Source organism: Artibeus jamaicensis, unplaced genomic scaffold (assembly GCF_021234435.1).
Source record: "Artibeus jamaicensis isolate MK-2021 breed Jamaican fruit bat unplaced genomic scaffold, CSHL_Jam_final contig_944, whole genome shotgun sequence".
NCBI classification, from domain to species: Eukaryota; Metazoa; Chordata; class Mammalia; order Chiroptera; family Phyllostomidae; genus Artibeus; species Artibeus jamaicensis.
In genome coordinates, this window is record NW_026522020.1 from 505540 (window position 1) to 520789 (window position 15250).

General features: G+C 38.4%; 1 protein-coding gene across 1 annotated transcript in view; it reads left to right on the forward strand.

The window, feature by feature from the left end:
- The window catches only part of PSMD1 (proteasome 26S subunit, non-ATPase 1), a 104346-nt gene that overhangs the window by 22179 nt on the left and 66917 nt on the right, over positions 1–15250 (forward strand). Inside the window, exons 10-16 of the mRNA XM_037152167.2 lie at positions 2979–3067; positions 3529–3607; positions 4328–4501; positions 6022–6133; positions 6688–6884; positions 7844–7939; positions 10790–10854. Of these exons, the coding sequence (XP_037008062.1) occupies positions 2979–3067; positions 3529–3607; positions 4328–4501; positions 6022–6133; positions 6688–6884; positions 7844–7939; positions 10790–10854 (812 nt within the window). The remainder of the gene's footprint in view (positions 1–2978; positions 3068–3528; positions 3608–4327; positions 4502–6021; positions 6134–6687; positions 6885–7843; positions 7940–10789; positions 10855–15250) is intronic.

The window sequence follows — 15250 nt, forward strand, 5'->3', positions numbered from 1 at the left end:
CAGTCCACCACCTTAGTCCATGCCCATGGGTTGTGCATTTAAGTTGTTTGGCTTCTCCCTTTCCTATATTATTATTAACATCCTTCTGTCTGTTTTATACCTACCAATTATGCTTCTTAATCCTTGCACCGTTTCCCACATTCTCCCCCTTCCCCCTTCCAGCTGAAAACCCTTCAAATGATCTCCATATCTATGATTCTGTTCCTGTTCTTGTTGTTTGCTTAGCTTGGTTTTTTGTTTTGTTTTGGGTTTTGGGGTTTTTTTTTAGATTTTTTATTTTATAGAGGTAGGAGAAGGGAGGGAAAAAGAGAGGGAGAGAAACATTGATTGGTTGCCTCTCACACACCCCAACTGGGGACCCAGCCTGCCACACAAGCATGTGCCCTGACTGGGAACTGAGCCCATGACCCTTTGGTTCACAGGCTGGCACCCAACCCACTGAGCCACACCAGCCAGGGGTTAGCTTGTTTTTTTAGATTCGGTTGTTGATAGTTGTAAATTTATTCCCGTTTTAATGTTCACAGTTTTGATCGTCTTTTTCTTAAATAAGTCCTTTAACATTTCATGTAATAATGGGTTGGTGACAGTGAACTACTGTAGCTTTACCTTGTCTGAGAAAGATTTTATCTGCCCTTTCATTCTAAATGATAGCTTTGCTGGATAGAGTAATCTAGGATGTAGGTCCTTGCATTTCATGACTTGGAATACTTCTTTCCAACCTCTTCTTGCCTACAAAGTTACTTTTGAGAAATCAGCTGACAGTCTTATGGGAACTCCTTTGTAGGTAACTCTCTGCTTTTCTCTTGCTGCTTTTAAGATTCCCTCTTTATCTTTAACCTTTGGCATTTTAATTATGATATGTCTTTGTGTGCTCCTCTTTGGGTCCAACTTGTTTGAGACTCTGTGTACCTCCTGGACTTGCATGTCTATTTCCTTCATCAAATTAAAGAGGTTTTCTTTCACTGTTTTTTCAAATAAATTTTCAGTTTCTTGCACTTCCTATTCTTCTGGCATCTCTATGATTTGGATGTTGGTACGTTTGGAGATGTCCCAGAGGGTTCTTATACTATCCCTGTTTTGTTGTGTTTTTAATTATTTTTTCTTCTTGCTATGCTGGTTGAATGGTTATTTCTTCCTTATATTCCAAATCGTTGATTCGAATCCTGGCTTCCTCCCCTTCACTGTTGGTTCCCTTTAGATTTTCCTTTATTTCACTTAGTATAACCTTCATTTCTTCCTTTATGTTGTTTCCATACCCATTGAGTTCTTTGAGCATCCTGATCACCAGTGTTTTGAACTCTACATCTGATAGGTTGGTTATCTCCATTTCATTTAGTTCTGTTTCTGTGGATTTGTTCTGTTCTTTCATTTGGGCCATATTTCTTTGTCTCCTCAATTTGGCAGCCTCCCTGTGTTTGTTTCTGTGTATTAGGTAGAGCTGCTTTGCCTCCCTGTGTTAGTAGAGTGGCCTGTTGTAGAAAAGGCTCCCTTGAATTGTGTGGGGCAGAGTCTTAGGTAATCACTAGGGTGGGGCAACCCTCTTCACCACTTACTAGCCCTGTGTGGGTGGAGGGCTCAGAAAGGGGACAGTGCTGTTGCCTGGCTTCCTGTTCCCAGTCACTTCACCCACTCCCCCTAAGTTGCTGTTGCTGTGGTGCTGATTCCCAAAGTGGGTGGGTTTGCGAACATTCTAAGATCTTGTGGGCCCTTATAAGCGAAGTTTCCTGAAAATCTAGCAGTTTTCTTCCGCCACCCCAACTGCCACTGGTTTTTACAGCCAGAAGTAATGGGGATTTATCTTCTGACACTGGGACCCTGAGCTGTACAGTCTGACCTGGGGCTGGGATCCCTCCTTCCTCAGGTATCCCTCCTGATTTTTATACACCATACATGATTGTGACACTATCCATCCCTCCTTCCTCTGCTGCCACTGCCTTTCCACCCATCTCCAAAACTCCAACCCTCCTACCTGTCTGGTTGAATGTGGCTTCTTGAAATCCTTGGTTGTCGGACTTCATACAGTTCAGTTTTCTGATGGTTGTAGGTGTTGTTTTGAGATCTAGTTGTAATTCTTTCTGTGGTTGCACAAGAGATTAAGTATGTCTACCTACACCTCCATCTTGACCGGAATTCTTTCAGCTAACTTTTTGTTTTAATCTATATGTAACATTTGGACAAATAGCCCAGTCAGTACATTGATATAGTTTATTTGTCTATTTTCCCTCTGAACTGTAAACTTGAGAACAGAAGTTCTTACCTTATTGTTAAAACCCTTGTTGGGATGCTGATTACTACAATTATGAACGTTAATTTTAATTGTTGAACAGATAATATATTTATCTGCTTCAAAAAATGTTTGAATATGTAAAGATATATAACATGAAAAATCTTCTTTCCCTCTCTATTTTTACCCAATACCCTTTTCCTAAAGTCATTTAATTTTTTTAATTCATATACCATTCCATTACCAAATAGTTGTTTGATTAAAGCATATATAATAATGCTTCTCCAAACTTTCAATACAGTTTTACAAATGACAAAAAGACACAGAATTACATAATTAGCTCTTACAACAGTTGTTTGAAATAATCTTTATCTACAAAATCACTTCGATGTCTGTCTGAGGTGCAGTGCCAAAGGAGGCTCAGCATTGCTTAAGCTACCACTGCACCTTGGAGACCTCAAGCTTAGAGAAATGGCAAGTTACACTACTGAGAGACCAAAAACTAGAAATCTGCTGTCTAAATTAATCTACCTAAAAATCTAATGACCTCAAGGTAAAACCACAAATAAAGCTCTGTTTGACTTGCTTGTTTTTAATCTTTATAACGAAATAGCCAGGATCCATTACTTACATATCAGTTCAGTGTATTCATGTTTCACCACAAAACAAGGACTCTTTGTGTTCGTGGGTGAATGAATACTCAGAGTGTGTATGAATACTCTGCTAGCGATAAAAATCTTTTTGTTTTTGTAAGGATGCAGTACGGAATTCTGTATGTCACACAGCCACCGTTATAGCAAACTCTTTTATGCATTGTGGGACTACCAGCGACCAGTTTCTTAGGTAAATATACGTGGAAGTTTGTACTTTGCAATCATCTCTAATAGACTGTTGACATTGTTACATGGACGTGGAGAACTTCCACTGTCTGCCAATTCTGAATTAAAATTTTTTTGTTATTTTATATAGCTACTTTTTTATTGATATGCCTACTTGTTTTAAAGCAAAATTAATTCTCTTCATAGTTGGCTTGAGTATCAGCTTTTGAATGAAATATATTAAGCTCAGGAATTTAATATAGTTTTGCTTTTGTTCATAGTAGAATTACCTATCATGCATTTTTTAGAGTCTTCAAAATATTAAGAACAACTTATGAGGTAAAATAGAATGAGCAGTAATTTGAGAATCATAAAGTGAAATGATGTATATAGTTCAAGGTAAATTTTTAATGCTTTGACTTAATTATTTTAAAAAGCTTTATGGAATTTGTTTCAATAGTATTGCTTAATTTTCTTTTCTTACAGAGATAACTTGGAATGGTTGGCCAGAGCCACTAACTGGGCAAAATTTACAGCTACAGCCAGTTTGGGTGTAATTCACAAGGTAATAATATACACTGATCAGTGTAAATAGGCATTAGAACAGAGCAATATTTCTGAAGTTAATAAAAAATAAAAGTTTACTATAATTCATTGACAAGTACATTTTGTTAGAGCAGTCATGTTATAAGGAAGAATAAAGAAAGATATTAAAATATATATGTGTGTGGTTTTTTAAGATTTTATTTATTTCATTTTTCAGAGAAGCGGGGGGTGGGGAGAGAAACATCAATGTGTGGTTGCCTCTCATGCGCCCCCTAATGGGGACCTGGATCGCAACCCAGGCATGTGCCCTGATGGGGAATGCGACCAGCGCTCCTTTGGTTCTCGATCCTTTGATTCTCAGGCCACTCAACCACTAAGCTATACCAGCCAGGGCATACGTGTTTATTTTTAGTAAAAGATAGAAATCCTTTTCCTATGAAAACTAGCTAAGCCATTTCTCAGAGGATGAACTGAAATAAGTTATTTGCATAGTCTAAGGTGAATTTGGGGAAATGTTATAAAACAAGGGAAAAATTGAAGCATTTTTTCTAAGCAGGATAGGACTGAGTCTCTTAAAGGCTCTTCTTTTGTTCAAGTGATAAAGTTGTATGAGAAAGCCCCACTTCCTCCTCCTCTGTCAGCAAGTGAGCATGCTGGAGAAAAGCAGTAACCAAAGAAAATGTTTGGTCTTTTTTTTACTTTCTCTTACTGACACCTTTGTTGTGGCTCAAATTTACAGGGTCATGAAAAGGAAGCATTACAGTTAATGGCAACATATCTCCCCAAGGACACCTCTCCAGGATCAGCCTATCAGGAAGGTGGAGGTCTCTATGCATTAGGTCTCATTCATGCCAATCATGGTGGTGATATAATCGATTATCTGCTTAACCAGCTTAAGAATGCCAGCAATGATGTAAGTGTTAGAATGTAAAACTACATTTCCGTTAGTTAAGAGTTCAGGAAAATATGTTGCCAAATTGTAGTTAATAGCAATTTTGTTATATTTGGGAATTCCCAAAACAGTACTGTTCTCACAGAATTTTTTTCTAAGAGCTAATTTCCTTCCCTTTAAGTTAAAATTATGCATCTCAATCCTTTAAATGTGGTAACAAGCAAAATAAAGTACCTGGTATTTGCAAAACAGACATTGCATCCCCACACTTTATAGTCTTGTAATGTTATGAGTGACCTTAGTGATTATTTAGTCTAATCCTATCATTGTATAGGAGACTAAGGCCCAAAGAAATTGCATACACTGTCTTGGCAATCAGAATTCTTGCTTGTTTTGATCTTTGATAAGTTTTAAAGTGTAAACTTTTGGAAAAACGTAAGTAGACCTATGTTATTTTAAAGTACCTTGAAGTAGGATTTTGGACTTTAATGTTTATGTTAGAGAGGCTCTTTTAGAAAAGTTTTAGGAGAGTAGCGGAGTCAGCCAAAAAACTTGTCGTCCTGTTTTAGTGAAAAGATTGAAGCCAATTAAAACATCTGCCCCAGCTAACAAACCCCCAACCACAGTCCTTATCTGCATTTACCCATGCCTTACCTAGTTTCCTCTGGTCTCAGGTAAGAACTTTCCTATTAGACAAAGTTCTTTTGGTTGCCAGCAACAGAAACCACCTCTACCTTAGAGAGAAGCTGGTGAACCACTGCTTACAAGGGTTAAGAGGCAGGGCAGCTCTAGAGATTTAGATAACAGGAAGGCCTCTTCCAGGCCTTATTTCAGGATGAGTGAACTTGAAGGGTTTTATTCCACTTAAGAAAGATTAGAATTCCAGAGGAGCATCCATCCTATTTTGGGTTCTTAAGCCAACACTTTGGCCAGAGGAAAGTGGCAGCTTCTTAAATGACAGTCCCACCAAGACTAATCAGAGGGGGAAGAGTATTCAAGCAAGATTGGGCTTCTATCACCAATAAAAGGATACTGTGCATTCACAAATGACATGACCAAGTGTCCTCCTTCAAGTAAAGACCAACTTTTACTTTTGACTCCATTTTCTCCCACTTTACTCACAACCAAATTCCATTAGATACCTTTTTCTCCTCTTTAGCCTCCCTCTGTGCTGCCTTTTCCCACTCAGCCCATAAGGACATTCCGGACTCACTTCTCCTAATGAAAGCTGATCTTGGCACTTGCTTCTTCCTCTTAGTTGTCATTTTTCTCCTCCTCTTACACAAACATGGAAAGAGAGTTACAGAGTCTTCCACCTTTTTTTTCTTTTATTCACTTCTGAACTTACTATTTTTCAACAGGAAGCACTATTCTTTTGAAATTGGAATTGCTGAGGTTACCACTGGCCTTTTGATAATCAAATTCTTTGATCATTCTAAGTAGGGAAAATGCTCTACATAAAACATACTTTGAAATTAGAATAAACGCTTAGGTTTTAAGTACAATGTACCAGATCAATGGAGGCCATGCTTTTTCCCTAGATTGTTCGACACGGTGGCAGTCTGGGCCTTGGCTTGGCTGCCATGGGGACCGCACGCCAGGATGTGTATGATTTGCTAAAAACAAACCTTTATCAGGATGATGCTGTGACAGGTAATAAGCGATTCTTTCTAAAGACAACAAGTTTTAGGATTACTTAATGTCACTGTAATGCTTACTTTCTACCTATAATTCATAGCCTCTTAAAGATCTTAACAGATATTTCTACTTGAAGAGGAAGTGACTTTCTCCCCGTTTGTCAGACTCATAAAAATATATTTTGTGATATATAGGCTTTTAAAAATGTTATATGTTGTGTGTCTCACTGTAAAACTGACTTTTTAAATAGACATTTACTAGTGATCTACTTGTGTCATGGGGCTATCCATACTGCTTGGTGACAATGTAGAAAAATGTCATAATGACTTCTTTGAAATTAATATAAGATTCTATGGTGTCTTCAGTCAAGATGTAAAAAGAAAATAGCTGTAAATATACGGATGAACCTGATTATAAAATACCCTCCCTTTTATCAGATGATTTGAAAAAATGCTGCCAGAAGCTTGTTTGGATAGCTGAGGCTAATACGCCACTTTCCAATAAGATAGGTGTTACTGAGTTTTCCAACATAGCTCTAATTTCTTAATGTTTTCCTTTTTACTCAATAGGGGAAGCTGCTGGCCTGGCCCTAGGTTTGGTTATGCTGGGCTCTAAAAATGCTCAGGCTATTGAGGACATGGTTGGCTATGCACAAGAAACTCAACATGAGAAGATTCTGCGTGGTCTTGCAGTTGGCATTGCATTAGTAATGTATGGGAGGATGGAAGAGGCCGATGCTCTCATTGAGTCTCTGTGCCGTGATAAGGTGAATTACATGTCTCTGATCCTCTTCTCCTTGTACTCCTGCACCTTCCAGTTATCTCCACCATTTGTAAAACACTCGGTAGTGTCATTGGAAATTGTCTCTGTTCCCCTTAGAATGCATTTGTTGATTAAAAAAAGCTTTTCACAAGATACATAAGATCTAATAGAATTTAGAAAATAAAAACACTGAAAAGTGTGAATACGAGTAATTTGAGGATTTTGAATTTAATGCAGGCTTCAGATCAATAGTTTTCAGATAAGGAGACCCAAATGTTTTTTAGAAATTTACAAGTTGATTTCTTTTGGAAATAGTAATTTTGGAATGATTTCGTAATCATTTAATAATATATAATTTACTTGTTTTTCATAAAAAAATAGTGCCAATCATACTTACGTGGATGAGGTTCTTTCCATTGTCTTTTGTTTGCTTTTTAAAGTCGTATTGGTTATCATAAGTATTCAGTGGTAATACTGTCCTCTATAATCTGATTTTAAAACTACTGCTATAATTTACTGATAAAACTACTAATTATTGTGCTCAACTATCAGACCTCTATATCTCTTCCACTCAGTGTTCAGTGCCCCAAAATGAATTAAATAAGAAAACAAAAGCAAATTAAAATGTAGAATAGACCCAAGCTTCTTTGTTGTTCATTTGCTAAGTGGAAGTCAAGTGCCACAGGGCAGCAAGTGTTGATACTGAGTTTATACTTCCTGAAATGTGTGAGGCAGGACAGGAGTGTGGCACAGAACATTGGAGATTGCAAGCAGTTGATTCCTGTCATGTTCGTCTTATTTCCCCATTCATTTAGAAAATACCAACCACAAAAGAGTTCTTGAGTCCTTTTTTTTTTTAATGTAAAATGAACTCTCCCAGTTCATGCAACTATGCCCATTAGTCAGTATAAGTTACTGTTTGAAATGAGAAGTTGATGACTGATGTTGAATTTTTTTCCTTAGGACCCAATTCTTCGACGATCTGGAATGTATACTGTAGCCATGGCTTACTGCGGCTCGGGTAACAACAAAGCTATTCGACGCCTGCTGCATGTTGCTGTAAGTACTGTGACCTTTCTTGGGGATAGCATGGAAAGGGAAATTTGCAGATAGACCTTACATATTTAGGTGAGTGCAGCACCTACGCCACATGACCAGACCACTTCCTGTGGTCTCAGGTTCAGATTCTCATTCATAGGCCATATGCTAGTATCAGGTTCACTTAGCTTTTCATATGGATATAGGACAAGGTGTCAGTATGAATGAAAGTCCTTAAAGTCACTCAGGTGCAATTTCTGAAACCCTACTCCAAGGGGCGCCCTCATTGTAAGAGACAAGACCATGTGACTCTGGGCAGCCACCCCAGGACTGGGAAATCTAAGAACAATAGGAACCACTTCTTTTATAGCCTGTGAAGTTTTTAGGCACCCCCAAGGGATATGGTCTATTCCAAGAGACACATTACACAGGAAAGCCAGTGCCCATGTTTTCCAAGAGCCTTTTTCACTCAGTCCTCCTAATCCAGATGTAGCTTATCAACAATAATGTTGCCTATAGAGACTTCCGTCAAGATAGAGGTGTAAGTGGAAACACCTTGTGTCTACGCACAACCAAATCTAAAAACAACGAAGTTTTAACAACAATAAACGCAACCAAACCACACAGAAAATCGACAATACAGAGTCCGAAAACAATGAAATGATCAGCTGAACCGCTAAGAGGGACAAAGCCAGCAGTGGAGCGGATTGGCCAAAAAGATCCCTGACCGGGGTGGTGCCCAAGCAGCCGAAGGCGCGGATCCCAGGTGCGGGCTAGCTATGGGCAGAACCCAGGGAAGAGGCGCGGCTGGCTGTCTGCGGTCAGTCGAGCATTTGCGTGCAGATAAACCAGTGAAGAGGCATTGAGACTGCACTGCACAGAGTGGCGGGCTTGCACATTTCCGCTCAGATAAACAGGCGGGGTGAGTGGTGGGACGGACTGGGCCAGCGGAGAGGACTGCCATTGCTCCCTCTCTGACCCCACCCCCACATACAGCATCACAAACCAGCGACCTGAGTGGCCCCACCCTGGTAAACAACTAGGGCTCTGCTCCTCATACTTAACGGGTGCCAACAGACCAAAAATGGCTCAAGAACAACTCAGAGCCCCAGAGCCAATAAATCTAAGCTATGAAGAAATAGCCAAACTTTCAGATGCACAGTTCAAACCACTGGTGATCAGGACGCTCACGGAACTGGTTGATTTTAGTTACAAATTAGAAAAACATATGAAAGCTAAACTAATTGAAATGAATGGTAACGCACAAGAAACCAATAGTAATGGAAAGGAGACTGGGACTCAAATGAAGGGAGTAGACCAGAAGGGAGGAAAAAATGACCAAACAGAAAAGAATGAAGAAACAAGAATTCAAAAAAATGAGGAAAGGCTTAGGAACCTCCAGGACATCTTTAAACGTTCCAACATTCAAATTATAGGGGTACCAGAGGGGAACAGAAACAGTCACGAGTGGAAACCTTATTCGAACAAATAATAAAAGAGAACTGCCTCGTTCTGGCAAAGGAAATAGACTTCCAGGAAATCCAGGAAGCTCAGAGAGTCCCAAAGAAGTTGGACCCAAGAAGAAACACACCAAGCCACATCATCATTACATTAGCCAAGATTAAAATGAAGGAGAGAATCCTAGAAGCAGCAAGAGCTAAGGGGACAGTCACCTACAAAGGAGTCCCCATCAGACTGTCAGCAGATTTCTCAAAAGAGACCTTACAGGCAAGAAGGGGCTGGAAAGAGGTATTCCATGTCATGAAAACCAAAGACCTACAACCAAGAATGCTCTATCCAGCAAAGCTTTCATTTAGAATGGAAGGACAAATAAAGTGCTTCTCAGATAAGATCAAATTCAAGGAGTTCATCATCACCAAGCCCTTATTATATGAAATGTTAAAGGGACTTACCTAAGAAAAAGAAGATAAAAAAGATGAACAGTGAAAGGACAGCAAACTCACAGTTATCAACAACCACACCTAAAACAAAAGCAAATTAAGAGGACAGCTAGATCAAGAGTGAACCATAGAAATGAAGATCTCAAGGAGGATTAGCAACAGGTGAGTAGGAGAAGGAGAAGGGGGAAGAAGGTACAGAAAATAAGTAGCATAGATAGTAGATAGAAAATAGATAGGGGGAGGGTAAGAATAGCATGGGAAATATAGAATCTAAAGAACTTGAGACACGTGTTCATGAACTAAAGGGGGTGAATGGTGGGGGAGGGGTGTACAGGGTGGAGGGGAACGGAAGGGGGGAATAGAACAAATGTAATGGCATAATCAATTAAAAATGTTTAAAAAATAATAATAATGTTGCCTATAACACAGTGGGCATTCCACATATGTCTTAACGTGGTATATGTCTACTCTCAATGCTGGAAGAAGATAAACCCAAGGTCATCTTCCCAAGGATAAACCCAAGGTTATCTCCCATGCAGAAAGGGTTTTAAACCATCTTTAACTACTTCCCAGAGATATTCACATCCCACAGTATTTATTAATAATTTATCCTTTATCAGTGCAGAATGTGGTACATTCTAAATGTTTGTATTTTGCTTGAACCTTAGGACATAAGTTTTTGAAAATAATGTTGAAGGAACAGATTTCTAGTGTGGCTCACAAAAGCCATAATGCAGCTGAAATAGTCTTTAGAAGTAGCCCTAAAGCTTAACTGTCACCAAGTTTTAAAACTTCTAAGCCCTAAAATGAAGAAATTCTCAGATGAGGTTTTCCAAATTAGGGAGGACATTCTAATAAAGCAATAACATTTTAATGAGGTCTAATTTATATTTGAATGATGTAGGCCTCATACAAATTTTCTCTGGTAATAAAATGTATGGCATAATGTAATATTTTCATTTTTTTCTAGGTAAGTGATGTTAATGACGATGTCAGAAGGGCAGCAGTAGAATCACTTGGGTTCATTCTATTCAGGTAATAATCTCTAACTTCCAGTTCTATTTGTATTTCATTTCTTTTCATATTTCATTTCTTATAGTCAATAACTGTTTAAACAGAAACTCAGATATCTGAGGAATATATCTAGGTTCAGACTGAGGACCATTTAACAATAAGATTAGTACTGTTCACCTGAAAAAGAAGCAGGTGTGTCTTGGAATTCTGACAGCCTATTTGAGAAATAGTAAAATGACTTTTTAGTTATTCTTTATTCATAACATTTATGCTTATTAATTTTTAAATCTGGGTAACACCTTCAGTACTCCTCTTGCCATGTATATTAGTAAGTCAGATGCAATGCTATCTCTACACAGGTTTGTAAAGCTCTTGAAATTTTCTCATGAAAGTAAAGGTAATAGACTTTGTTTAAATGTAAAAGGATGAAAAAATTGCAGGTATAAAGATACTATTTTGGACTTGAAGATTTGGAGATGCCCTTGGCAGTAGAATACAGTTGTGATTAAGAAGACACACTCTGAATCCTGTATTGAATCCTGGCCCCACCACTTACTAGCCAAGTAACTTAGGGCTTATATCTTAGCCTCCTAAGATCTGAGATTCCTTGTCTGTGAAATGTCTATATATTAGTACTTACTTGAGAACAGTGCTTTTTGGTGATTATCTAACACCTTTAGGACAGGCTCTGGCAATAGTAAGCCCTGTTTAGGTGTGTGATAATGATAATTTTAATAGTGTTGGTAGAGGCAGCCCTGGCTGGCGTGGCTTAGTGGATTGAGCGCTGGCCTGCGAATCAAAGGGTCACTGGTTCAGTTCCCAGTCTGGGCACATGCCTGGGTTATGGGCCAGATAGGGGGCATGGAAGAGGCATCCACATATTGATGTTTCTCTCCCTCTCTCTGTCCTTCCCTTTCCCTCTGTCTAAAAATAAATAAATAAATAAAATTTAAAAAATAGTGTTGGTAGCCATGGTTGGTGTAGCTCAGTGGTTTGAGCACGGGCCCGTGAACCAAAGGATCACAGTTCGATTCCCAGTCAGGGCACATGCCTGGGTTGCAGGCCAGTTCCCAGCAGGGGACCCATGAGAGGCAACCACATATTGATGTTTCTCTCCCTCTCTCCTTCCCTTCCCCTCTAAAGATAAATAAAATCTTTAATAGTGTTAGTAGATGCAGTAGTACTTCTTCCAGTAGTTCTCATTGTCTGCTTAGCTCTGATCTCAAATACTACTTTTTAGTTTTATCTTAAAATGTAATAAAGGAAAATTAAAAGTACTTCTTAAGCTCTATTTAGACACTGCTTGTTATAGCTTATTTGTGATGAAATTATACAATAAAATAAGTTTCCAAGATGCATGTTAGATGAATCAAGTGTCTCCTGTTCTTTTAATCCCTGGAATAGATTTTCTACCTTGAGTTGCAGGGAGTGAACCTTTGCTGTAAAGATTATGACATAACTCAACAAATATGAACATCCGCTGTGGATGATTACAGGATCTTCTCCGTTATATCCCAGATAGGAAGCTATCCAATTACTGCAAGCTATAAAATATTTTCTTCCTGTTGTGGGTAAAAAAAATGTTGAGTAAAACAGCAAAGCACAGACCTATGTGGCATGCTAATTGGTTTCTCCTTATACCAGTAAATTTTGTTGAATTAGGTTGTTCAACCAAATGCTAACGTTCATCCGATTATCCTCCAACGCCCCCTTGTCCAATTTTTCACAAAGACACTAGAGAGCCCTCACTGAATTCTGAAGACATGGTGTCACGCAGATCCGCTAGTCTGCTGCCTCAGAAACAGGGTATGTGAGTAGCTGTGTATTGTTTCTTTGTAAATCAGTAGATGTGTCTAATGTTCATTGATTCCTTTTCTAAAATCTGACAAAATCTACACGTGTTAAGCTATTCTACAACTTTTTGAAAGACATGCAACAGACTCCACAATTTTAACTTTTCAAATTCGATTTCTTGAAAAGATTCTTTGTGAACACTGGGACGTTTTATGTGGGCGCTTACAGTCCTTTGTGTACCTTTGCCGCTCCCTGTCATTCCGAAGGTTTGTCAGCAGTGACTCCATACTTAGACTGACAGGTTCTGTTTCAGGCAGAAGGTTCATGAAGCTTAGAGAGTAGAATTTGTTCAAGTAGTCATTCTCTTCACCTATTTTGCATTTTGATCCATCTTCACATTACTTTTTATCTTTGTGATCTAAAAATCATTCTCCCGAGAGAAAAGGTGGAAGAAGCAAAGTATAAGTTGAGTAGTTTTATTTCTTTCCTGCCATCTCTGGTATATCATTCTAGCCAAGTTGTGACCCTTACCTTCCCATATTTTTGCTCTAGAGTTTAGACACAAAAAAGAAATGATTGTATTATCGACACCCAGAGAGGTCTAAGTTTTTTTAAAAATTTTTGTCATGGAACAAGATAATTTTAGTATGGGAAGTGTATCTTCTAGGTGTACTCTTAGCAACTGTTGGCTTGTGTAAAGAATCCTACTCATGATAGTCTCTTTGTTCTGTTTTTTGTCAGCTGTTAATTCTCCTTATGAGCGGCTTTGTATTTCATGTCATATAAATCATTGGCTTAGTGTGCATATTCTGCCACAGAGGAAGTTGATGAGATAATTAAAAACTTTTTCACTCCTTTTTAACCTGACTGGTGTTTGCGCTCAAATTAACAAAATTCATTTTGCCCTTGTAGTTTCTGTAGTTCACACATGTGCTAAATTCCCAGTTTCAGCAGCAGATGTCTCCCAAGAGCTACTTTTATGCCTTGCTGAGCTCTCCCTAGGATAGTCAGATCCAGCTGATGAGTTGTTTATGTGCTCACTGTGTGTGTGAGTTTAAGCACATACACAAATTTGGAGGCGGTGTGGAGCATGTGGGAGTCCTTTTTTCCTAGATTGCCCAGGGGTAGACCTTGTCAGTATGATTGCCATTTCTAGTATTTAGATTTCCAGCAACAGTTATAGATGCCTTCACACACATAAAATACGATTTGAAATGCTGTCTGGAAACTTAATCTTACAACACTTGGCAAGAATATAAATATATATATTTTCTTAGAATATAAGTATTTATTAATGTATGCATATTTCCTTTGCCACATCCATCATATTAGAGACAAAAACCAAAACTGAGAAGAATGGGCTTTTTTGTTTTGTTTTGTTTTTAGGAACAAATTATTTTGCCTCTAATTTGAGATAATCGATCCTTAATGCTGCTGAAAACTCAGACTGGTAGGGACAAAAGCTTTGAAGATTTAGAAATTAAATCTGTTGGATATACTCTTTCTGGCAGCTAACATAGAGCCTGTAAGATCTGTGTATTAGAAGCAGGTTGTAGGAAAGGATTTTGTCGTTTGGAGGATACATACCTGGTTTACTTAGGCTGAGCGGCTCAATAGCCAATACATTTCTTGAAGTAATTTTCTTAAACAAGTTGCATGGAGAGAGAGAGTGATAAAACAATAGGTTGAGGCATAAAAATGGGCCAACCCGAAAAGAAAAGGTGAAGATATGGGCTGTCTTCATTGCAGACCCCCTCCACATAAACATGTGAGAAAAGCATGAAAATCAAGTAACAAAAGTAAAAAGAATTGCCTGCCATTTATAGAGTGCCCACATGTACTCACCCTCATGAACCCTGTGCAATGTAAATGAGGAAACTGAGATGCACAGAAATTCAGTTTTCTGTAAATTCAATCAGTTAGATAGTAATTGACACAGTGGATTTATTCCCAGAATAAAATAATGAGAGGGTAAATTAAAACATTTTGTGTGTGAAGTTCAACCAAGTCTTTGGTCAAGCTTTGGCAACATGATCTCAGTTTATGAGACCATTAAAGTTTAGGTTCCTGGATTGAGGTAACAGCTCCAGTTTAAGGTCCTGTTATTTTCTGCGATAGACACCTACTGTCCTCCCTACCCCTTCCATCCAGTCAATTTCCTGATCAAAGCAAAGTCCTGACTACGTGGAATAAACCAGACTATAAATGGCAATCTTATCTCCAGATGTGATCTTTATTTTATACACTTACTGTTAGTCCTTTGTTCCTTTATCACTGTTGTTATGCCTTATGCTTTTAAGGCATTAAAGATGAGGATAATGCTTGTTTGTTTTGTTTTATTTCCTTTGTAGGACAACTTCGCATATAAAAGTAGGAACTAAATAAATTCTTCTGAAGATACTATTTTTTAAGCCTGACAGTTATTGATTTATTTAATTTTTTTGTGAGTTTTTTTAAAATTTTTTTGTTGATTATGCTGTTACAGTTGTTCTATTTCCCCCTTCATTCCCCTCCACCCTACCCCCCTTCCCCACCATTCCCCCCCCTTAGTTTATGACCACGTGTCTCAAGTCCTTTAGATTCTATATTTCCCATGCTATTCTTGCCCCCCCTTCTATTTTCT